The following is a 26025-nucleotide window of genomic DNA, read 5'->3' as shown; positions in this document are numbered from 1 at the left end:
TTTCCACAAGTTGTTTATTCTTTTTCTTTAATTTTAAATATTTTTTTTCTTGTTCCGCGACGGATTTTGCGATTTTTAGATTTTCCATTCTAAGACCACTAACTTCCGACTCCACTTTAGAATCCATTTTTTTATTTAATGTTAATAAAAGTTCTTTTAAATCTTCATTGGTTGTCATTTTGAAGATTTTTTGAAAAGAACAATAAAATTTTATGGACTACACGTCACACTCTAGAGAAACAAATACGTGAATTCGAGAATACAATATAATAACACGGACGATTAGTAAACACGTCCTCTCTGTTCGAATGCCTGCGGGTAACCTAAAAAAAACTTATTTTTTTAATTTGCAATATCCACGTGGACAATTGTATAGGGGGGAAGGGGGTTTGACAAATGTCCACGACTGTCCACAACGGGGGGCGGGGGGTCAAAAATTGGTGAAAAATTGTCCACGTGGTTTATGGACGGCCCCTTAGGATATTCATTATTTGTTAATATATTTTTTACAATGCTTAAATTTTTTAAATTCAATTTTGAATTTGATAATTTTATTTTGCGGTCAACAAGGGCGTAAATGACACTGATTTTATATTTTAAACAGTGTTTTGATTGAAAGTTTATATAGCGACCGGACCAAATAGGTTTTCTATACCAATTTGTTACAATTTTGTTTTCTTCAATAGTTAAAGATAAAACTAAAAAATTGAATCATTCTTCATATTTTCCAAAGTGAAGCTTAAATTTTTTTCCTTTGAGTTAAATCTATCAAAAAAATCCGAAACTTTGGTTTTAGGTATACAGAGGAGAGTGTCATCTATATTTTGAAGCTAAACCACTGTTACATTTCAATTTTTTTTTTTTTGAATTTTCACTTATATGTTGGTTAAGCTCTAACATTATGCCTCAAAAACTCATACTGCCAATTTAAAAATGGATTTTTTAAACCAACTTTCGGCTTACCAATGGGTTCGCCCATTAGTTCAGTATGTGCTAATCTGGTCATGGAGGATTTGGAGAATGATATTTTAAATATTATAACAAATAAAGTTCTTTTATATTTTAGATATATAGATGACACTCTCATCTGTATACCTAAAAACAAAGTTTCGGATTTTTTTGATAGATTTAACTGAAAGGAAAAGAATTTAAGCTTCACTTTGGAAAATAGGAAGAATGATTCTATAAATTTTTTAGATTTATCTTTAACTATTAAAGAAAACAAAATTGTAACAAATTGGTATAGAAAACCCATTTGGTCCGGTCGCTATATAAACTTTCAATCAAAACACTGTTTAAAATATAAAATCAGTGTCATTTACGCTCTTGTTGACCGCGAAATAAAATTATCAAATTCATAATTGCATTTAAAAAATTTAAACATTCTAAAAAATATATTAACAAATAATGGATATCTTAAATACTTAATAGATAAGAAAATTAATAAAAGATATAATAAAATCATAAAAAATAATGTAAATAAATCAAATAAACAAATTAATGTAATAAATAACAAAACAATAATATCTTTACCATAATTATATAGAACAATTAGAAAACATCTTTTATAATCAGGAAATTATTATAATTTATAATCTTTTATAATCTTTTATATCAGGTTCCATGTTTACATTGTAATAGTATTTACATTGGAGAATCTCGCGTTAATATTTGAAAGGAAGAATGTACGAACATGCCCGATCAACCAGACCAGAAAATGACACAGGCAATACAGCCCTATCTTTACATGCAAAGGACTTAAAACACAATTTTGATTTTAACAAAGTTAAAATTTTAGAAACGGAACAAAATGAAAACAAAAGACGTTTAATAGAATTAATTTATATCATAAAAAATAAAAATTCAATAAATGTTAAAAGTGATATTCAAAATATAAGTAAAATTTATCAAGGTTTTCTTAATAATTTAACTTATAATTAATTAATTATAAATTAAATTCAAATTCAGCAAAACTTGAATTTTATTTAATTCTAATCTCCAAAGCATCTATGAACCGGGGTTCACTATAAGATAACCGGGAATCTCTCATAAATTCATAACCTATGGTAATTATCTGCTAACTTCACTCTGAGAGACTTTATCAAATAAACGGTTATGAATTGATTAATCATAACTTTTTACTTTAATTTTATTTATTTAAGTATGTAGTGGTGCTGGTTGAGGAGTTGTTTCTCAACCAGCGTTGCTGCACGGAGAAAAAATCAAGGCTTTGTAGCATGGAGTGGTCTATAGCTTTAGCGCATGGGCGCTTCCTTGCGGCGAAAGAACGAACTCGTACGATTGCAGCAAAGCTCCTTACTAAAATAGGGCGAGCTCTTGCTGCAATCGTACAAATTCGTTCTTTCGCCGTAAGGAAGCGCCCATGCGCTAAAGGTATAGACCACTCCATGCTAAAAAGCCCTGATTTTTTTCTCCGTGTGGTTGATTTAGTCAGGAGATTGTCTATTAAATCGGGAGATTATGAGCGCCAATAGAAAATCACTATATATAGCGGGGATTTTGAAATATCGAAATGAAACTTGTTTTATTTTAATATATGTATGTCAATTAAATTGTATAAATTATTCTACTTAATAGTAAAAATTGAAAATATAAATTATTAATTAATTATTTAATAAAATTTATTGTAAATTGGGATATTTGATAAAGTTAAAATTTTTTGTTAAATTATAGAATAGAGTGTAATAAAATAATACAGAATATTGAACTCAAAAAGAAAGAATTTTTACATTATATATTGTACATTTGTACTACATATCACATTCGAATGTAACGTTGAAGTTGTAATGTTAACCAGTAACAAATTATCTTTTTTCGTGTATTTTTAAACTTTTCATTTTCTGAATTAAATCGTTTTCGATAGAAAAATTAAAACAGTAAAAATCATTAATTAAACCTTTGGAGTGCAAAAGACCACAAATTGTCGGATTTTCCAATTTATTACGCACATCGTTTTTAATTAACGATAATTGTGAAAATATTCGTTCACATGAAGCACTAGAATGGGGCAGTGATAATAGGTTGAACATGAAATTACAAAGAATAGGAAAAGCTGGAGTATTATCTCTATTTCTTAAGCTTTCTACATTTTTCCAGAATAATTCTGCATTACATTTCTCTTCTTCACTTACAGTAATTTCAGTATTACGTAAAAATCGCCACTCATTGTCTTATGCTTGGAGATCAGTTGTTGGCACAAGATTTGGAAAAAATGAAGCTAAAGGAACGATGCTATCTTTTTTTCGACCAATTTCAATTTCGGGATTAAGATATTTTAGATTCTCAAAAACTGGATTTACAGGATTGATGCTTTGTAAAATTTGCTTTATAGCTTCTATTAAAAAATCTAGACATCGTAGTCGAAACTCTTTAAGAATGTTACTGTCAATGTTATGTGATAAAATTGTGGCAGCTACATTAGCACCAAGATATATTTGCTCAATAGGTTTAAATTTTGCGAGGATTTGTAAATTCAATAGTACTAAAATCACATCGTATATAACAATCTTGCATGTAGCATTCTATCATTGTTAAACATGTAATGATCTGAATTTTGCCAAAGAATTTGCTCGCCGGATGGAGTCCGGGTACTTAGTTTTATTAAATTCTGTCAATTTAATTCTAGTTAGCTTTACGCTATCGCTTTAGATTTTTACCATTTTCAAGTATTAATTTGAGTGACGTCAATGAGGTTAAGTAAAGTCAGTAATAAAACATTAATTTAAACCTTCGAAAGGAAGTATATTTTAAACAAAGAATAGTAATAAAATTACAAATAAAATATAAAACCTACAAATAATAAAAATGAATAAAATGAATAACAAAATAAGATAATAAAAATTAATAAAGAATACAATGCAAAGAAATAATAAAAGATATCCGCGTAACAAAATTAATAACGAATGAATAAAAATTAAACTAAAGAAAATTAATTACTAGCCTAAGAACAAAATAACAAAAGTAAAATGGTCCGCCGTGACTACGCCAGGGCTGCGCCAAATTTAATTACTAGCCTAAGAACAAAATAACAAAAGTAAAATGGTCCGCCGTGACTACGCCAGGGCTGCGCCAACGCTGATTTTAATCTCCGTTCGCTCTGTAATAATACGTGTAAGTGTTCAAAATAAATAAATACATAATTTAGTGAGTATGGATGCTTTAAGACGCTTAATACTCGCGAGGGGTGGTTTCTAGAATTAACCCCCTAGACAACGTTAGGAACGAAAACTAGGGTCGTGCACGCTAGACGGTTAAATGCTTGTAACCGGAAACTAGATATCGAAATGCGTTCGATATTCATGTTCTGCCCGAAGCTAGTGCGAGTAATGTGATGGCTCAGGATGCATCTCCACCAAGTAGCTCCTTGGTGTGGAGAATTCTCCTGGTGCGTCATCTCCGTCGAGAGAGTAGCCCCTCAACTCGGCGGGGATGGATCAACTATAGTTTTGTGTTGTAAATGTGTAATTGTATGAGTGCTAGTGTATGTGAATTCTAGTGCTAGGACCAACACGGTTGCCCCCATAGAAGGTCCACTGCACTAGAGAGTAGTGAGAGTATTGTGAGTCGAGAGTGTAGTAGTGTAGAGAATGTAGTGAGTGCATTGGTTCCACACGGTAGCCCCCATAGAGCAACCACTGCACTCACGGTGAGAGAGAAAGGAAGCGTGGCGAAAGGTGTTACCCTGGTCAACGGTTGCCCCCGAGCCCCAGTGTACATCTCCTTCTGGGATTCTTAATCAGAGCTAGTGGTAGCGGTAGCCCCCAAATTTCACCTGCCCTTTGCAAAAGGTAAAAGGGTTAAAGGAAAGAGAGTGTAAAAGTGAGCTGCCGTCGGTCTACCTCGGAGCAAGCCCCGAGCCCAGCCGGCGGCGAACTGATGAAATTCTCACTGCAACCCAGTATTATAGATCGCCGGCTTTAACAGGTATTACGTAAGGAGAGAGAGCGACCCACGTGCTTGCGCGGCAAAGTATGCGCGTTCGGCTGAGAGCTCTGTAGTATACATATATGTCGTAGGCAAATAGAAAAATCCGACATTTAGCTTAATACCTAGGCATTGGGCTAAATGCCGGCAAGTACATAAATGAATCGTGAAAAATGGTTATTTTTCTATTTGCCTGAAATCAATTAGTCATTTGGCTTATTGACTAGGCGTTAAGGGGTTACATGGGTCAAAACGTCCAGACAATGTATAATTGTTTAATTTTTTTTTCATAAAATAAATAAATTTTTTATTTGAGTGTTTTTATATCTTAAAGTAGGGGAACATAGTCTAGGTCGGCCACCTTTTTGACTTTTGTTTATAACTTTTTTTAAAAAATGAATTTGGACAATTGAAGTATATGGTTGGAAAGTCCTGTTTAATAGGAACATTTTTTCTGTACAAAGTAAATTGACAGATTTAAAAATGAAAAAGTTATAAAGATTTAAAAAAAAAATTTGTAGTCCAGGTTGGCCATTACAGTCAAGGTCGGCCATGTTTAAAATTCAAAGGGCATTAATCGTTAAAAAATAAAATAACATGTTTAGAGTTACGGAAAATTGATTCTTTATTGTTTACAGCTTGTAACTTAATGAAATAACAAAATAATAACAATAAACAATATAAAAAAATAAAAATAAATAAAAAAAAATTTTGCACTGAAATATTAATAAAATTAAATAAAAATATTAATAAGATGATCAATTATATTATGAGTTATACAGAATTGCAGTTTTTGCAAATGAAGTAGCTCGTCCTCATCTTTGCGCATTTTAAACACATAGTGGCCGACCTTGACAGTAAGTAACATTACCGAATTGTTGTAACCATAAAGAAATACGTTTCGGGATTCGATTTTTTACTTTGTTTTTCTTTCAACCATGAGTCCCACAAATTTTCTGCATACTTGCCTTGACGATTCAATTTGTTTTTTATCTTTTATTAATGGTTTTTCACATGATGCACAAAACTTTTTTTCAGCTTTTTTTGTACCGACGTCACAGAAAACACTACTTTCGATTCTCCGAAAATGTAATGGAACAAAAAGTTAGGTTACACTAAAACAAGCTTCGACAAGCCTGCGCGAAGGTGGCGCTAGTGAACTTGTCCAAAAAATCGCGATGGCCTACCTAGACAGTAGACCAACCTTGACTACATTCCCCTACACTATTAAAAGAGTAACTTGTAAAAATTTCGTTAAAAAATATTTAAAATCAGGGCCGTACCTACAGGATCTTTGAGAACCCTTCCATGATTTTTAATATTTTTTATCAAAAATTTAATATCTTTCTCATTTAATAGTGTACTTTCAGATACCAAAGTGTTCAAATAAAAAAATTTATTTATTTTATGAAAAAAAAATTATTAAAAAAACACGTTTTCAGGTCGTTTTGACCCATGTAACCCCTTAAGGAAATTGCCTAAGTAGCACCCGGCAAATAGAAAAATGAGAATATGTGCATGTGTCACTCAAAAGAAATATTAAAAAAAGAATATGTCTAAATCAATTAACACAAATATTTTATCATCAATAATAATAATAATAATAATAATAATAATAATAATGAAATATTTAGTAAAATGATTAAAATGAAATGAAAAATATAATTCACAAAATAAAATTACTTAGACGTTTTGATTTCCAATATAATGCAATATTAATTGTGGGATAGATTCGAGTGTTTGTTTGAAAATCAGTATTATTGTTTTTAATTGAAAATTTGAAATATATACTTTCGAAAACTGATGATTAAATTTATATTGTAATTTATATTGTATTTATATTGTACAAAATCGAAGAGAGACTAACTACGATTTTCAATATTATAATATTGGAAATCGTAGTTAATCTCTCTTCGATTTTGTCAACTAACAGTTGTATTTTATCAAAATGTCCTGTGTTGATAGAGTTATATTCGAAAAAAAATGTAAAGAAGTTATTAAAAGTTGTAGTAATCGAAGTAAGTATATATGTGGAGTGAAAATTAATTAGAAAATGTAAAGTCAATTTTAAAAAATTCTAAGTGCGGTTTGCCGCAATAAATAAATAAAAAATATAATTATTATTGATAATAAAATATTTGTGTTAATTACTTTTGACATATTTTTTTTTAAATATTTCTGTTGAGTGACACATGCACATATATTCTAATTTTTCTATTTGCCGGGTGCTACTTAGGCAATTTCCTTAACGCCTAGTTAATAAGCTAAATGACTAATTGATTTCAGGCAAATAGAAAAATAACTATTTTTCACGATTCATTAATGTAGTTGCCGGCATTAAGCTAAATGCCGGATTTTTCTATTTGCCTACGACATATATAGATATACCAAATACATGCTTACACGAAATGATTTTACTTTGCGATAGAAATTAAAGACTCTTTCGTTACAAACAAGTAGATTTGACTTTATCGCTAATTACGTGAATTTGTGGCCTTTCTGATTGCATAAGTTTATTAAGCGTATTAAAATATGGTAAAACCCATTGCAAAAAATATAAATACAATGACGTAGACTCGTCGCAAATAATTTCTAAAATTCGGGCACACTTTTCTCTCGAAACGTTTTTAACTGCAAATGCTGCTTCTGTAAAATATAATTGCAATGCTGGTAATTGTTCAATTAAACGTGAAACTACATTTTCCAGCGACAATCAACTTATACTATACAAAGCCAAAATTTTAAGATGATCAATTTCAACGAACGATTGAAATTCTTTTAAATTTGCTTTTCTATTAGGACTCATCTTAAAATGATTATAAACATCTCGGGCAAGATTTTCTACTGTGTCAGGTAATTTTTTACACGCTGAATTGGCGCAACTATTAAATGAGTGACAAATACATTTCATGACAAATAAATTTTCAATTTCTTTTTTGAATAATGCTGCAATTGAGTTGTGCTGGCCCATCATGACGCTGGCTGAGTCAGCTGCAAAACCAATCATGTTTTGAATATAAGGTACATTTATTTTTTGAAAAGCTTCAATAATAATTTTATGAAGATTCACAGCATTGCCTTTTTTGACTTTAATCATATCATAGAATATATCATTAATTTTATTGTCAATGCGAACACGAATAATCATTGCTAAGTGTTTCTTCACGGTGTCATCTGTCACTTCATCTACCATTAATGAAAATTTTTGATTCTTCAGTACTTTAGAAATATTTTCTTCTTGAAATCTACCAGTGACTGCTTGAATTATAGCAGTAGTCTTTGTTCTAGCACATGCTATACGCTTTTCTATATGCTATTTCTGAGTCGGGAAACATTGAAAAATAAATTCAGGTAAATGATCGGCTAATTTAATTGATATATTGTGTTCAGCAATAAATAAAGCTTGACGAATTTCGGCTGAAGCAACTGAGTCCATTAAGGCTGTTTCTTTCTTTAATAAAGGAAAATTAAATAATGTTGACTGATTTTGAGAAATAGAAGCAGCAGAAGATACGTGTCTTTTAGTAGATAAATGCTTATTAAGTTCAACTTTACCACTAGGTATGCTGAAATCAATTTTACATGCTTTGCAATAAGCGAAAGAAACGCCTTTTTTACTTTCCGTTGCCCACGTATATTCAGTTAAAATTATTGGCTTTAATTTTTGAGAATATTTTCTCTTTTTCTTGATTGGTTTTTCTTCGTTGTTTTTCCCGTTACTTTCTTTATGATTAATTATACTGTCGTCTATTTCTAAATCAGAATCTAATTCACCTTCTGTTTTTTCAATATTTTGAAAAGTTGAAGAATGAGGTCGTTTACTCCCCATTTTACACGTTTTGTAATGAGTGATCGTTGCCTGAAGAAATTTTTTTTATTATATCAAACTATTTTTGTGCTTTTATTTTGATGCCAATAGCCGAAACTTTAAATAGGTTCTTTATAATGAAGATTGGAAGTCAGTATTTATTGTTTGAAGTTGGATGGAATTTTTTTTGATGTCATAATTATACATACATTAAATATATATCCTTTCTAAACAGTCACACTGAACTTCTAAACAGTCACTATCTGAAAATATATAATATAATTTAGTATTAGAAAATATAAATTTAAAACATATGTTATGTGTATAAATTATAAAAAAAATATTGATGCTTACAATTTACAAATATCACAGTACACTATGTTTAGTGAAATTTTCAGTTAAATTAATTAATTTCAGTGAAATTTTTGGTTTACAACAGTCCATTTTATTTACAGGCTCCATTCTATTAATTTTAAGAATATTAAATAAATTATAGAAACACTATTTTTATTTTGTAGGTTTTTTTAGAAAATTTGTGTTTATTTTTTTAATAATTTATAATAAATTAATAAATACTGTATTGTGAAACTACATAACCTAACCTCTAAATTTAAACTTTGTAGAGAAATTCAATAAACCTAATAAGAAATTAATATTCTTCAAAAAAATAGTCATGTACTTACCGAACGTTATCAAAGAATGATATTTAATTTGCTCACAATCATGATAGTATAATTTTTCTTTTGAATTTTTTTGACATGTCGCGTATTTGCCATATTTTTACTTCATTCTAAGAAAATTTAAAGGGGCTAGAGTAAAGGTTAGTCACACTCATGCGTATGTGCATGCTGAGTTTTGATTGGCTATATGCTCATGGAGAATTTCCAAAACATTAGCTTTTTGGAAATTCTCCATGAGCATAACCAATCAAAACTATGGACGTTTCTGAATATACTTGGAATGGAGAAAGTTATAAAAATCGGATAAATCGGAGTACTTTTAAGAATAATCGAAAGTTTTTGTAGTTAAATCAGGATATCAGGAGATAGAGCTAAAAATCGGACAATCTCCCGATAAATCGGGAGCATTGGCAACACTGTTCTCAACTCCTAAAACAAATTAAACATGCTTTACCACGTATGAATTCTCACGTTTCTGTTATAGAAAGAAAATTTCTTTCAATTATTGTAATTTATAATTTTTGTAATTAATAACTTATAATTTTTATAATTAAATGTAATTTTTTAGAATGTTTTCTCTTGAAAAGGATGGTGGCTACCATCGAAACGTCGAGACAATTATATTAATAATAAATATGTTTACTAACTAAAAATTGTCTTAAAAATATTTTAATGGAAAATTTGGATTTTCTGGCCTAAACCCCAAAACACAAAATATAATTATTTATAGCATATTTCCTACATTTATAAAAAATTAAAAAGATATTGGAAATGTTTTTTACATTATAGCTGAAAAGTGTTGTTTTATAATATACCTGAGAAAGTTGTTATAGTTGTTATAGAGTGTTGTTTTATAATATACCTGAGAAAGTTGTTATAGTTGTTATAGAGAAAGTTTTATATCTAGTATTAATATATTTTAATAATACATATATTTTTTAGTGTTGGATTTCCTGGAAAAGCATGTCTATTACGTTTAATTTGTGAATTTGCGGAAAAGCCAATACATGAGAATGGATTAATTGGAGATATTTTACACATTCTTTTCACGTAAGTAAAAAAGCTTTTATAATTTTTAATCTGAAAATTTCATCTGAATTAAAATGAATTTAAAAAGAGATCATATAATACTGCATTTTGAAAACCCTTTTTTATTCCTATGGATTATTATTCAATAGCTTTAATTACACAACCAGAAAAAAGTGGTATATCTGCCATAATAACATCAAAGCTGACTTAAAGGGGGCACCACATTAGACGGCTGAAAAAATTTATTTTTCTGCATAAATCGTTAGTTAAAATATTCAAAAATAAGCTGAAAAAGTTTTTAGAGCAAAGTTCGACGTCCTCGCTGTGCTAGTGATGAACGGAGCGCGCTACGAGTTACCGTAGTTAGAGCTCGCAATCCCTAATAGCGGGATCCGGCAATCCCGCGTGATCCCACACTATTTATTGAATCCAACATACTTATAAAAAAGGAGAGGAATCCCGCGGGATTTCTAACGGTCAGGGAAAAGTCAGGGAATGTCCGTTTTACAGAGAAATTCCCAATATGTATTTTATATTATATGTATTTATATATTAATAAATTTCGGATTTCGAAAGTCTGACTTCATATTTGTCCATCATTATTTCAAAAAATTTACGCCATGTTGGATCCGCCTTTGTGAATTTTAAAAATCTGACTTTAGATTTGTAATCAGCGACCCCAAAAACTCCCGAGTAAAAAGTTTTAAGTGAATTTGATCAATGTAAACAAATTTACGCCATATATTGGATCCGCTATTGTTAATTTTAAATATCTGACTTTAGATTTGTAATTAGCGACCCCAAAATGGGTCAGGCGTCAGGAGACTAAGAACTTTCAAGTGAATTTGATTAATTTTAAAAAATAAGTCCGCCATACTGGATCCGCCATTTTGAATTTTGAAAATCTGACTTCATATTGGTAATCAGCGACCCCAAAAACCCCCGAGTAACAATTATCAAGTGAATTTGATCAATTTTCGAAAAAGTCGTCCGCCATATTGGATTCGCCATTTTGAATTTTGAAAATATGAAAAATCCGACTTCAGATTTTTAATTTGTGTACCTGAAAACCCCCTAAAGTGTACTTGATTTTTAAATTCCTTGACTAGAAAAATGTATGCTTCAAAGGGTTAATGACTATTACACCAACTAGTGTGGAATCTGAACGAGCACTTTCTGCCGCAGAATATCTCTGTAATAAACTTAGAAGTAGTTTAGCAGATAATACCATCGATACTCTTTGTTTCTTAAGATCTTATTTTCAAAATGAAAATTAGAAACTTCCATTTAATGGAAAAATTTACGTTAATTTAAAAATACTTAATTTACATTCAAACTTAGTTTAACAAGTGAGGTTGTGCAATAATAAAAAAATTATTTATAGACATAGCCAAACTTATATAAGAATTTCTTCGAAAATAGGATTTTAATAGTTTAAAAAAATTTTTAAATAAAAATTTAGATTTCAAATTGGATCTAAGTCATTGTAACAATGTATTTAACTGAATAAATAAAACGTTTTAATAAAATTTTATCTAATAATTATTAAAAAATTAGAATATAGCTAATAACATAATATTATGGGGGATTTTGCGGGATCCCGCAGGATTCAGAGTTATCCCGCATTCTAGTCCCGCGGGATTGAGTTTTTTGGAAAAACTCCATTTTTCAAAAATCTGCAAAAAGTAGGGGAGGATGGGGCAAGGATAGTTAGTTGCCGTTATGCTTAGACGGCTTGCTCAAAAATCGCGTAATTCATACTATATTCCCGTCTTAACACCAAAAGATGATATTAAAAATTGGAAGACAAACTCATTATTTGCGAAGTTAGGAATTTATTTTTAAAAAAAGTTTCAGAATATTTATTTACGTAAGTGTTTTCCGGAGTGGAATTTCCTGCTAAACACGAATATAGTATTTCTTTTCAAATTAATTCACATTATTCCATAAAATTTAGAAGAAACTGAAATATGGACTCACGGGGCAAGGATAGTTAGAGATAATACGGCACAGTAAAATCCTGTTAATAACATTGAAAATTTTAAAGAAGTGTTTAATTGTTCTTTTTAGGTTGATATACAAAATGGTGCGAATACGGAAAACGAAGCATATTGACCAAGAAATTTGTGGTCGTCTGAAGAAAATTGGTTAAACCTCTGATTCTAGTTCAAATGAATTTTTTATTTTTACATTCTCATCATATGAGAAAGTATTAGTTTTGGTCGAAAATTGACTTTCGCTAATTTCATAAAATCTCGACGTTTTGGGGTCCCATGAACCCAAAAAACATGGTCCGGCGATGGTGTCTGTCTGTTCGTCTGTCTGTCTGTCTGTCTGTCTGTCTGTAGATCAAAAATTTTGTTCCCACGATAACTCTTGAAAAACTTATCCGATCGTTTTTAAATTTAACACACTTAAAGTTGGTGCAAAAATGAAGGCCAAGTTCGTTAACCAGCCATTTTCGTTAAAAAATACAAAAACTACAGTACTTTCAAAATTTTAAAAAATCAATTTTTTAAATTTTCAAATTTTTATTTGCATATTACGATAGCTTAGGAAAATACAAACAACTTTTCTCTACAACATTTTTTCATAAAAAGTCAAATTTCGGAGTTATAGGATCTTAAATGGTCAAAAAAACTAAAAAATCCCAAAATAACTCTAAAAATCAAAATATTTTCAAAGAATTAAAAGTAACTTCAACTATTTTTACATAATCTCACCAAATACACCCAAAAAACATACTTATAGACATAGAACTCTTAATTTCTCGAAAAACCACTGTATATATATATATTTTATTATTTTTTTTTGCAAAAAATCGATATTCTGACTCAATTATCTCCGAATCTATTCGATATGGAATCTTGCTACTAGAGACTTTTTTTCTCGCCTCATCTTCTGCTACAAGTTTGCTGTAGACACCATTTTGATAAACCCTATACTTTTCGATTTATTTTCAAAAAAAGTAATTTTTATTACATTCTCATCATATGAGAAAGTATTAGTTTTGGTCGAAAAATGCCTTTCGCTAATTTCATGAAATCTTGAAGTTTTGGGGTCCCATGAACCCAAAAAACATGGTCCGGCGATGGTGTCTGTCTGTTCGTCTGTCTGTCTGTCTGTCTGTCTGTCTGTCTGTCTGTCTGTCTGTCTGTCTGTCTGTCTGTCTGTCTGTCTGTAGATTAAAAATTTTGTTCCCACGATAACTCTTAACAAACTTATCCGATAGTTTTTAAATTTAACACACTTAAAGTTGGTGCAAAAATGAAGGCCAAGTTCGTTAACCAGCCATTTTCGTAAAAAAATGCAAAAACTACAGTACTTTCAAAATTTTAAAAAATCATTTTTTTTAAATTTTCAAATTTTTATTTACATATTACGATAGCTTAGGAAAATACAAACAACTTTTCTCTACAACATTTTTTCATAAAAAGTCAAATTTCGGAGTTATAGGATCTTAAATGGTCAAAAAAACTAAAAAGTCCCAAAGTAACTCTAAAAATCAAAATATTTTCTATGAATTAAAAGTAACTTCAACTATTTTTACATAATCTCACCCAAATACACCTAAAAAACATATTTATAGACATAGAACTCTTAATTTCTCGAAAAATACTGTGTATATATATATATATATATATTTTATTATTTTTTTTGGCAAAAAATCGATATTCCGACTCAATTATCTCCGAATCTATTCAATATGGAATCTTGCTACTAAAGACTTTTTTTCTCGTCTCATCCTCTGCTACAACTTTGCTGTAGACACAATTTCGCTAAATCCTATAATTTTTTGATTAATTTTCAAAAAAAGCAATTTTTATTACATTCTCATCATATGAGAAAGTATTAGTTTTGGTCGAAAATTGACTTTTGCTAATTTCATGAAATCTTGACGTTTTGGGGTCCCATGAACCCAAAAAACATGGTCCGGCGACGGTGTCTGTCTGTCTGTCTGTCTGCCTGTCTGTAGATCAAAAATTTTGTTCTTACGATAACTCTTAAAAAACTTATCCGATAGTTTTTAAATTTAACACACTTAAAGTTGGTGCAAAAATGAAGGCCAAGTTCGTTAACCAGCCATTTTCGTTAAAAAATACAAAAACTACAGTACTTTCAAAATTTTAAAAAATCATTTTTTTTAAATTTTCAAATTTTTATTTACATATTACGATAGCTTAGGAAAATACAAACAATTTTTTCTACAACATTTTTTCATAAAAAGTCAAATTTCGGAGTTATAGGATCTTAAATGGTCAAAAATACTAAAAAGTCCCAAAGTAACTCTAAAAATCAAAATATTTTCTATGAATTAAAAGTAATTTTAACTATTTTTACATAATCTCACCCAAATACACCTAAAAAACATATTTATAGACATAGAACTCTTAATTTCTCAAAAAACCACTGTATATATATATATATATTTTATTATTTTTTTTTTGCAAAAAATCGATAACTAAAAAGTCCCAAAGTAACTCTAAAAATCAAAATATTTTCTATGAATTAAAAGTAACTTCAACTATTTTAACATAATCTCACCCAAATACACCCAAAAAACATATTTATAGACAAAGAACTCTTAATTTCTCGAAAAACCACTGTATATATATATATATATATTTTATTATTCTTTTTGGCAAAAAATCGATATTCCGACTCAATTATCTCCGAATCTATTCCATATGGAATCGTGCTACTAGAGACTTTTTTTCTCGTCTCTTCCTCTGCTACAACTTTGCTGTAGACACCATTTTGATAAACCCTATACTTTTCGATTTATTTTCAAAAAAAGTAATTTTTATTACATTCTCATCATATGAGAAAGTATTAGTTTTGGTCGAAAATTGACTTTCGCTAATTTCATGAAATCTCGACGTTTTGGGGTCCCATGAACCCAAAAAACATGGTCCGGCGATGGTGTCTGTCTGTCTGTCTGTAGATCAAAAATTTTGTTCTCACGATAACTCTTGAAAAACTTATCCGATCGTTTTTAAATTTACAACACTTAAAGTTGGTGCAAAAATGAGGGCCAAGTTCGTTAACCAGTCATTTTCTTTAAAAAATACAAAAACTACAGTGCTTTCAAAATTTATAAAATCATTTTTTTTATATTTTCAAATTTTTATTTGCACATTACGATAGCTTAGGAAAATACAAACAACTTTTTTTTACAACATTTTTTCATAAAAAGTCAAATTTCGGAGTTATAGGATCTTAAATGGTCAAAAAAACTAAAAAATCCCAAAATAACTCTAAAAATCAAAATATTTTTAAAGAATTAAAAGTAACTTCAACTATTTTAACATAATCTTACCCAAATACACCCAAAAAACATATTTATAGACATAGAACTCCTAATTTCTCGAAAAACCACTGTATATATATATATATTTTATTATTTTTTTTGGCAAAAAATCGATATTCCGACTCAATTATCTCCGAATCTATTCGATATGGAATCGTGCTACTAGAGACTTTTTTTCTCGTCTCTTCCTCTGCTACAACTTTGCTGTAGACACCATTTCGCCAAACCCTATACTTTTCGATTTATTTTCAAAAAAAGTAATTTTTATTACATTCTCATCATATGAGAAAGTATTAGTTTTGGTCGAAAAATGACTTTCGCTAATTTCATGAAATCTCGAAGTTTTGGGGTCCCATGAACCCAAAAAAAATGGTCCGGCGATGGTGTCTGTCTGTTCGTCTGTCTGTCTGTCCGTCCGTCTGTCTGTCTGTCTGTCTGTCCGTCCGTCCGTCCGTCCGTCTGTCTGTCTGTCTGTCTGTCTGTCTGTCTGTCTGTCTGTCTGTCTGTCTGTCTGTCTGTCTGTCTGTCTGTCTGTCTGTCTGTCTGTCTGTCTGTCTGTCTGTCTGTCTGTCTGTCTGTCTGTCTGTCTGTCTGTCTGTCTGTCTGTCTGTAGATCAAAAATTTTGTTCCCACGATAACTCTTGAAAAACTTATCCGATCGTTTTTAAATTTAACACACTTTAAGTTGGTGCAAAAATGAAGGCCAAGTTCGTTAACCAGCCATTTTCGTTAAAAAATACAAAAACTACAGTACTTTCAAAATTTTAAAAAATCAATTTTTTTTATTTTTTAAATTTATATTTGCATATTACGATAGCTTAGGAAAATACAAACAACTTTTCTCTACAACATTTTTTTATAAAAAGTCAAATTTCGGAGTTATAGGATCATAAATGGTCAAAAAAACTAAAAAATCCCAAAATAATTCTAAAAATCAAAATATTTTCAAAGAATTAAAAGTAACTTCAACTATTTTTACATAATCTCACTCAAATACACCCAAAAAACATATTTATAGACATAGAACTCTTAATTTTTCGAAAAACCACTGTATATATATATATTTTATTATTTTTTTTGGCAAAAAATCGATATTCCGACTTAATTATCTCCGAATCTATTCGATATGGAATCTTGCTACTGGAGACTTTTTTTCTCGTCTCATCCTCTGCTACAACTTTGCTGTAGACACCATTTCGCCAAACCCTATACTTTTCGATTTATTTTCAAAAAAAGTAATTTTTATTACATTCTCATCATATGAGAAAGTATTAGTTTTGGTCGAAAATTGACTTTCGCTAATTTCATGAAATCTCGACGTTTTGGGGTCCCATGAACCCAAAAAACATGGTCCGGCGATGGTGTCTGTCTGCCTGTCTGTAGATCAAAAATTTTGTTCCCACGATAACTCTTGAAAAACTTATCCAATCGTTTTTAAATTTAACACACTTAAATTTGGTGCAAAAATGAAGGCCAATTTCGTTAACCAGCCATTTTCGTTAAAAAATACAAAAACTACAGTACTTTCAAAATTTTGAAAAATCAATTTTTTTAAATTTTTAAATTTTTATTTGCATATTACGATAGCTTAGGAAAATACAAACAACTTTTCTTTACAACATTTTTTCATAAAAAGTCAAATTTCGGAGTTATAGGATCTTAAATGGTCAAAAAAACTAACAAGTCCCAAAGTAACTCTAAAAATCAAAATATTTTCTATGAATTAAAAGTAACTTCAACTATTTTAACATAATCTCACCCAATTTCCCCCGAAAAAAACATATTTGTGACGCGATCTGAAGAAAGGGACCTTAGAAGCAAAAAATTATAGGTTATGTGTGCAATTTTTTAAATGAAAATACAAAAAAGGATCAACTGTCAATATCAATCATTGATGTTTAAGTCTTCATTAAAACTAAAATATTTAATAAAAACTGATTTTAATTCGAAATAAGTAAAAAGAAACTTTCAAACAAGAAAAAAGTAACTCTAACCCAACCTTAAAATGATTTGCTTCTAAGGTCCCTTTCTTCAGATAGCGTCACATTTATAGACAAAGAACTCTTAATTTCTCGAAAAACCACTGTATATATATATATATATATGTTATTATTCTTTTTGGCAAAAAATCGATATTCCGACTCAATTATCGCCGAATCTATTCCATATGGAATCGTGCTACAAGAGACTTTTTTTCTCGTCTCTTCCTCTGCTACAACTTTGCTGTAGACACCATTTCGCTAAACCCTATACTTTTCGATTTATTTTTAAAAAAAGTAATTTTTATTACATTTTCATCATATGAGAAAGTATTAGTTTTGGTCGAAAATTGACTTTCGCTAATTTCATTAAATCTCGACGTTTTGGGGTCCCATGAACCCAAAAAACATGGTCCGGCGATGGTGTCTGTCTGCCTGTCTGTAGATCAAAAATTTTGTTCCCACGATAACTCTTGAAAAACTTATCTGATCGTTTTTAAATTTAACACACTTAAATTTGGTGCAAAAATGAAGGCCAATTTCGTTAACCAGCCATTTTCGTTAAAAAATACAAAAACTACAATACTTTCAAGATTTTGAACAATCATTTTTTTTATATTTTCAAATTTTTATTTGCACATTACGATAGCTTAGGAAAATACGAACAACTTTTTTTTATAACATCTTTTCATAAAAAGTCAAATTTCGTAGTTATAGGATCTTAAATGGCCAAAAAAACTAAAAAATCCCAAAATAACTCTAAAAATCAAAATATTTTCAAAGAATTAAAAGTAACTTCAACTATTTTAACATAATCTCACCCAAATACACCCAAAAAACATATTTATAGACATAGAACTCTTAATTTCTCGAAAAACCACTGTATATATATATATATATATATTTTATTATTTTTTTGGCAAAAAATCGATATTCCGACTCAATTATCTCCGAATCTATTCGATATGGAATCGTGCTACTAGAGACTTTTTTTCTCTTCTCTTCCTCTGCTACAACTTTGCTGTAGACACAATTTCGCTAAACCGTATACTTTTCGATTTATTTTCAAAAAAAGTAATTTTTATTACATTCTCATCATATGAGAAAGTATTAGATTTGGTCAAAAATTGACTTTCGCTAATTTTATGAAATCTCGACGTTTTGGGGTCCCATGAACCCAAAAAACATGGTCCGGCGATGGTGTTTGTCTGTTCGTCTGTCTGTCTGTCTGTCTGTTCGTCTGTCTGTCTGTCTGTATGTTCGTCTGTTCGTCTGTCTGTCTGTCTGTATGTTCGTCTGTCTGTCTGTCTGTCTGTCTGTCTGTCTGTCTGTCTGTCTGTCTGTCTGTCTGTCTGTCTGTCTGTCTGTCTGTCTGTCTGTCTGTCTGTCTGTCTGTCTGTCTGTCTGTCTGTCTGTCTGTCAGTCTGTAGATCAAAAATTTTGTTCCCACGATAACTCTTGAAAAACTTATCCGATCGTTTTTAAATTTAACACACTTAAAGTTGGTGCAAAAATGAAGGCCAAATTCGTTAACCAGCCATTTTCGTTAAAAAATACAAAAACTACAGTAATTTCAAAATTTTAAAAAATCATTTTTTTTAAATTTTCAAATTTTTATTTACATATTACGATAGCATAGGAAAATACAAACAACTTTTCTCTACAACATTTTTTCATAAAAAGTCAAATTTCAGAGTTATAGGATCTTAAATGGTCAAAAAAACTAAAAAGTCCCAAAGTAACTCTAAAAATCAAAATATTTTCTATGAATTAAAAGTAACTTCAACTATTTTTACATAATCTTACCCAAATACACCCAAAAAACATTTTTATAGACATAGAACTCTTAATTTCTCGAAAAACCACTGTATATATATATATATATTTTAAAATTTTTTTTGGCAAAAAATCGATATTCCGACTCAATTATCTCTGAACCTATTCGATATGGAATCTTGCTACTGCAGACTTTTTTTCTCGTCTCATCCTCTGCTACAACTTTGCTGTAGACACCATTTCGCCAAACCCTATACTTTTCGATTTATTTTCAAAAAAAGTAATTTTTATTACATTCTCATCATATGAGAAAGTATTAGTTTTGGTCGAAAATTGACTTTCGCTAATTTTATGAAATCTCGGCGTTTTGGGGTCCAATGAACCCAAAAAACATGGTCCGGCGATAGTGTTTGTCTGTTCGTCTGTCTGTCTGTCTGTTCGTCTGTCTGTCTGTCTGTCTGTCTGTCAGTCTGTAGATCAAAAATTTTGTTCCCACGATAACTCTTGAAAAACTTATCCGATCGTTTTTAAATTTAACACACTTAAAGTTGGTGCAAAAATGAAGGCCAAGTTTGTTAACCAGCCATTTTCGTTAAAAAATACAAAAACTACAGTAATTTCAAAATTTTAAAAAATCATTTTTTTTAAATTTTTAAATTTTTATTTACATATTACGATAGCTTAGGAAAATACAAACAACTTTTCTCCACAACATTTTTTCATAAAAAGTCAAATTTCGGAGTTATAGGATCATAAATGGTCAAAAAAACTAAAAAATCCCAAAATAACTCTAAAAATCAAAATATTTTCAAAGAATTAAAAGTAACTTCAACTATTTTAACATAATCTCACCCAAATACACCCAAAAAACATATTTATAGGCATAGAACTCTTAATTTCTCAAAAAAACCACTGTATATATATATATATATGTTACGTACCAAGCCCGAAATTGTACAAAGCCCGATCTGTACAACGATTTTTGTACTGAGCGCGGTTGGTACAAGCTGTTTTGTACAAAGCTGTTATTTCCGGACTCTGTACAGAGATATTTGTACTGAGCTAGCTCGGTACAGAGATGTTTGTACAAAACTAGCTCAGTACGATTTCTCCTATACAATGTTGTCCATAACAGTTGATTTGTTTATTGTTGACACTTTACCAACAATCAAATCAAAAGATTAATGATTAATAATTTCAATTATAAATTGGAAACGATTTCAGTATTATAGCAAATTTATTCGAAGGTACACGTAAATATAATCATGAATACTTTTGACATGAAAAATTATTTTTAAAATAAATTGTATAATGATATAATACAAAAAGTAATAGATTCAAAAAATGAAATTAAAAAAGTTCAAGTGATTATCGGCGTTTGAGAATATATGACGTATTAATAATTGAAGATGAAAAAAAATTGATAGTTCCTTTACATAATAATGCCAGCGAAAGTGTGAAATATTTCGTTCATAATAATAAAATTATTAATATACTAAAATCTGCTCATACTAAAACATTCATTTCTTTAAGGATTGTCACCGGCAATATAAGGAAATGAGAGAAACTTATAAAAATTTGACAGTTTGTTCTGTATATTATTTTAGAAACATATGAATTTTTTCAGAATTTTTTACCACGTAGTTTTTTCTTAAAAAAATTAATTAAATACTTTTTATAATATTGAAATCTTGAAAAAATTTTATCATTAATTTTTACATCTTTTTTTAATGTTTTTTTTTTTTTCAATAAAATAAATATATAGGTTTTTTGATTAAAATTATGAAACTGAAATTTTTTTTGAGGTTGCAAACATGCAAGATTTTACATGGGAGCAATGGGAACAATCCCCTTGGCCCTCACCACCGCCGTGACAATCCTTAATCGACTGCTATGGACAACATTGTACATGAGAAATCGAACTGAGCAGGCTTTGTACAAACATCTCTGTACCGAACTTGCTCAGTATACATATCTCTGTACAGAGCCCGGAAATTACAGCTCTGTACAAAACAGCTTGTACCAACCGCGATCAGTACAAAAATCGTTGTACAGATCGGGCTTTGTACAATTTCGGGCTTGGTACGTAACATATATATATTTTATTATTTTTTTTGGCAAAAAATCGATATTCCGACTCAATTATCTCCGAATCTATTCGATATGGAATCGTGCTACTAGAGACTTTTTTTCTCGTCTCTTCCTCTGCTACAACTTTGCTGTAGACACAATTTTGCCAAACCCTATACTTTTCGATTTATTTTCAAAAAAATAATTTTTATTACATTCTCATCATATGAGAAAGTACTAGTTTTGGTGGAAAATTGACTTTCGCTAATTTCATGAAATCTCGACGTTTTGGGGTCCCATGAACCCAAAAAACATGGTCCGGCGATGGTGTCTGTCTGTTCGTCTGTCTGTCTGTCTGTCTGTCTGGAGATCAAAAATTTTGTTCCCACGATAACTCTTGAAAAACTTATCCGATCGTTTTTAAATTTAGCACACTTAGAGTTGGTGCAAAAATGAAGGCCAAGTTCGTTAACCAGCCATTTTCGTTAAAAAATACAAAAACTACAGTACTTTCAAAATTTTGAAAAATCAATTTTTTTTAATTTTTAAATTTTTATTTGCACATTACGATAGCTTAGGAAAATACAAACAACTTTTTTCTACAACATTTATTCATAAAAAGTCAAATTTCGGAGTTATAGGATCTTAAATCGTCAAAAAAACTAAAAAATCCCAAAATAACTCTAAAAATCAAAATATTTTCAAAGAATTAAAAGTAACTTCAACTATTTTTACATAATCTCACCCAAATACACCCAAAAAACATATTTATAGACATAGAACTCTTAATTTCTCGAAAAACCACTGTATATATATATATTTTTTTTTTTTGGCAAAAAATCGATATTCCGACTCAATTATCTCCGAATCTATTCGATATGGAATCTTGTTAATAGAGACTTTTTTTCTCGTCTCATCCTCTGCTACAACTTTGCTGTAGACACAATTTCGCTAAACCCTATACTTTTTGATTTATTTTCAAAGAAAGTAATTTTTATTACATTCTTATCATATGAGAAATTATTAGTTTTGGTCGAAAATTGACTTTCGCTAATTTCATGAAATCTCGACGTTTTGGGGTCCCATGAACCCAAAAAACATGGTCCGGCGATGGTGTCTGTCTGTTCGTCTGTCTGTCTGTCTGTCTGTCTGTCTGTCTGTCTGTCTGTAGATCAAAAATTTTGTTCCCACGATAACTCTTGAAAAACTTATCCGATCGTTTTTAAATTTAACACACTTAAATTTGGTGCAAAAATGAAGGCCAAGTTCGTTAACCAGCCATTTTCGTTAAAAAATACAAAAACTACAGTACTTTCAAAATTTTGAAAAATCATTTTTTTTAAATTTTCAAATTTTTATTTGCACATTACTTTAATCCTTGCTTCGATGCTAGGCCAAGGATAGTTAAAAATTTTTGTTTACTTTTTTATTTCTCTCTCGTAGGTATTTGAGTCTACAGTAAAATAATGTATAGCAAAATTATAGCCATATAACTAGGCTTTCCAAAAATACTTTTCGTTTGCTGTATACATATTCAAGCTTGGCCGCTAGGTCCGAAAATATCTTACCTTACTTTCCTTGACCAATCCTCCCCTGTACATTAAAGAGGAAACTCTAAAAAATTTTTAAGAACAGAAATTGGAAGTGTAACTTTAATACAAAGTAAAAAAAAATTTTGAAAATTTTCAAATTAATTTTTTTGAAATTTCTTTTTATAATTTGGAAATATTTTTTCAAAATTGTCTTATTTATAGGACTAGAGATGATTCTATCACTCATAGTGATAGTTAAATTACACAATTTATTGTCTAATTTATTTTTACAACATATATAAATTTAATTTAAAACGGTTAAATAGTTTCCGAAAAAAATGAATTTTTGGGTTTTTTTTTAAAAAATCGTTTTTTTTGAAAAAACTATATTTGTCAAAAATCTGGAAAAAATATATATTAAGAAGGAAACTTAAAGATATTTTTTTTTAAATTAAAGGTGTATCATTAAAAAAATCCAAATTTTTTTTGAAAATTTTAAAATTAAAAAGAGAAAAAATTATCTTTAAATTTTTTTTTGTAAAAAACTTTTTTTTTAAATTGTTTTATCTATATTTGTAACATATTTAAATTCCATTCAAATCGGTTAAGTACTTTCCGATAGAAAATAATTTTTTTATTTTTCTTCCCCCCTCACAGTGGTCCAGAAATCTAAAAAGTTGGCCAAAAGTCAAAATTTAATTTCATAATTTGTATTGTTTAAATAGTTGTAGTAGTACCCCTAGAGTTGTTTAAAGTCATTAGAAGGGTAAGAGTTTCCTTTTTATAGTCATAATGCCTTCCTGATTCGTTCATTTAGATCGCGCACGATAATTGCACTTTTTGCGAAAAAAGCAGTTTTCTTTGTGAGTGCACAGTATTCAAATTGCCGATTGACTGATTTTAAAACCCTAAAATGAATTCATCTTAACAAAGTAAGTATTTTCAGAGAAGTATTTGTTTATAATTAATGATAAAAAGTTTCGGACAATTGGAAACATCAAAATTACATAAAATAATCAATTGAGATACGCAAAGTTTTCCAATAAAGATTTATAAGTTTAAAGTTTTGCGGAGTATTGCCAAGTCTGATATACAAAAATGTTCGTTACACGCTCATTTAAAATGTGTGTAAATAGTAGTTACCAAGACCTGCCAAGATAAGATAGACAAACACTTGAATGTGAACAAACACGAATTACAAAAAACGAAGAAAATTTCCTAAAAGTGAAAAGTTCGTAAAGTCCGATTCCGTCATTTCTGCTGTCAGCAATATGTCAACGCGAAAAGGAAGAGCAAACATTTGTCAACAGAAGCAATTTCTTTATTAACCCGTTGACTGTTAAACTATAAAAATTAAATTTACCAGCGAATGTCAGGATATTTAACTAAATTTGACTTTACCAAAAATTATCATACTAATGTCAGATTCGTAATCAGACACCCTAGAAACCCCCAAGTAACCAATTTCAAACAAATTGAATAAATTTTAAAAACAATTTCCGTCATATTGGATCCGCCATTTTTTTGAAAAATAATATCAAATTCGAAATCAGAGACCTCAAAAACCCACTAGCACCAATCCAACTAAAAAAAGTATGAAGTCATGGAGAGTATCTAATATCGAAACAATCGATGACACTCGAATTGAGAAGCATTGAACATAAATATGAGAAAGGCATGCTAGCAAGGAAAAAGTTATGTTGTAGATGGCACTGCAGTTGGACAATTATTTGGCGCTAACTTACAAATTTAAACTGTCTCTTTCTTTTTTTTTAAGTAAAAAATTTAGAAGTATAATAAGTGAAAAAAATGAATTTAAAAAAACTAATTTTAAGAAAATCAAATAAACAAAAAAAGTTTCTTAATATTGCGTAACGCTTTTTGAAGGAAGGGGGGTCAAGCTATTTGTTACAATAAGCAAAAAATGGCGCTAATGTGTGCAACAGTGTGTTATATAGGGGTGGGAGGGTCAAAAGTAACGTTACGTAATCTATGGACGGCCTATTATTCAAACTAAAAAAAATTTAAATTATTCTTATTTAATTTTCAATCAATCAAGAATGAATAAGAATTATAATTAATTAAAAATTAGGTAGCGAAGTAAATGTAGAAATGGTTATTGTAAATCAAATATACAAAGAGAAATTGTAATTAACTAAAAATCAGGCAGAGAACTGAATTGAGAAATAGCATAATAGCGAAGGAGACGGCCGCTTGCGGCCGTCGACTGCGCTAGTTTTTATAAAAATTAAATTATTTCTTGTACGTTATGTCTGCGATATTGGATCCGCCATTTTGATTTTTTGATAAATAATATCAAATTCAAAGTCAGAGACCTCAAAAACCCCCTAGCACAAATTTCTATAAAAATTAAATTATTTCTTGTACTTTATGTCCGCCATATTGGATCCGCCATTTTGTTTTTTTGAAAAATAATATCAAATTCGAAATCAGAGACCCCAAAAACCCCCGAGTAACGAATTTTAGAAAGATTTATTCATTTCTTCGACTTTTGGCCAGGTTTCTGGCGATCTGGACCACTGTGCCCCTCCATAACTCTTAAAGGAAGTTTAAAAAAAATCGGCCCAATATCACGGAGAAAATGTAGAAGCACTGAGTACTTTTTCTCACAGCACTGATTACTATGTATATTAAAAAATTAACTTTGGAAGTTCTGAATGATATTCGCATAGTAGTCACTACTGTGAAGAAAGTAATTTCTACTTTTCTTGACAGTTATCAGAATTTTGTCGCACATTAGTAAACAATAAAGCATTCAAAGATGTGAATATAGTAGTAAATGTTTTGCTCGAAGTAGTGAATGATTTTTTACAGCTCTCAGTGCTCCGTAGAATTATTTTTCAATATTAAAAAACAAAAGAACGCTTAACCTTCA

The 26025-nt window shown here is 29.8% G+C and overlaps 1 protein-coding gene across 1 annotated transcript in view; it reads left to right on the top strand.

Annotated features, from left to right (window-relative positions):
* The window catches only part of LOC122507828, a 243228-nt gene extending 219840 nt beyond the window's left edge, over positions 1–23388 (top strand). The window contains exons 4-6 of the mRNA XM_043620753.1: positions 10375–10482; positions 21349–21609; positions 23352–23388. Coding sequence (XP_043476688.1) covers positions 10375–10482; positions 21349–21609; positions 23352–23388 — 406 coding nt within the window. The remainder of the gene's footprint in view (positions 1–10374; positions 10483–21348; positions 21610–23351) is intronic.
* Positions 23389–26025: the final 2637 nt, after the last annotated feature.

The sequence above is a fragment of the Leptopilina heterotoma genome, unplaced genomic scaffold (assembly GCF_015476425.1).
Source record: "Leptopilina heterotoma isolate Lh14 unplaced genomic scaffold, ASM1547642v1 Lhet_510, whole genome shotgun sequence".
Classification (NCBI taxonomy): Eukaryota; Metazoa; Arthropoda; class Insecta; order Hymenoptera; family Figitidae; genus Leptopilina; species Leptopilina heterotoma.
Note: the sequence above shows the minus strand (reverse complement) of the source record. Positions and strands in the feature narration are given on the sequence as shown.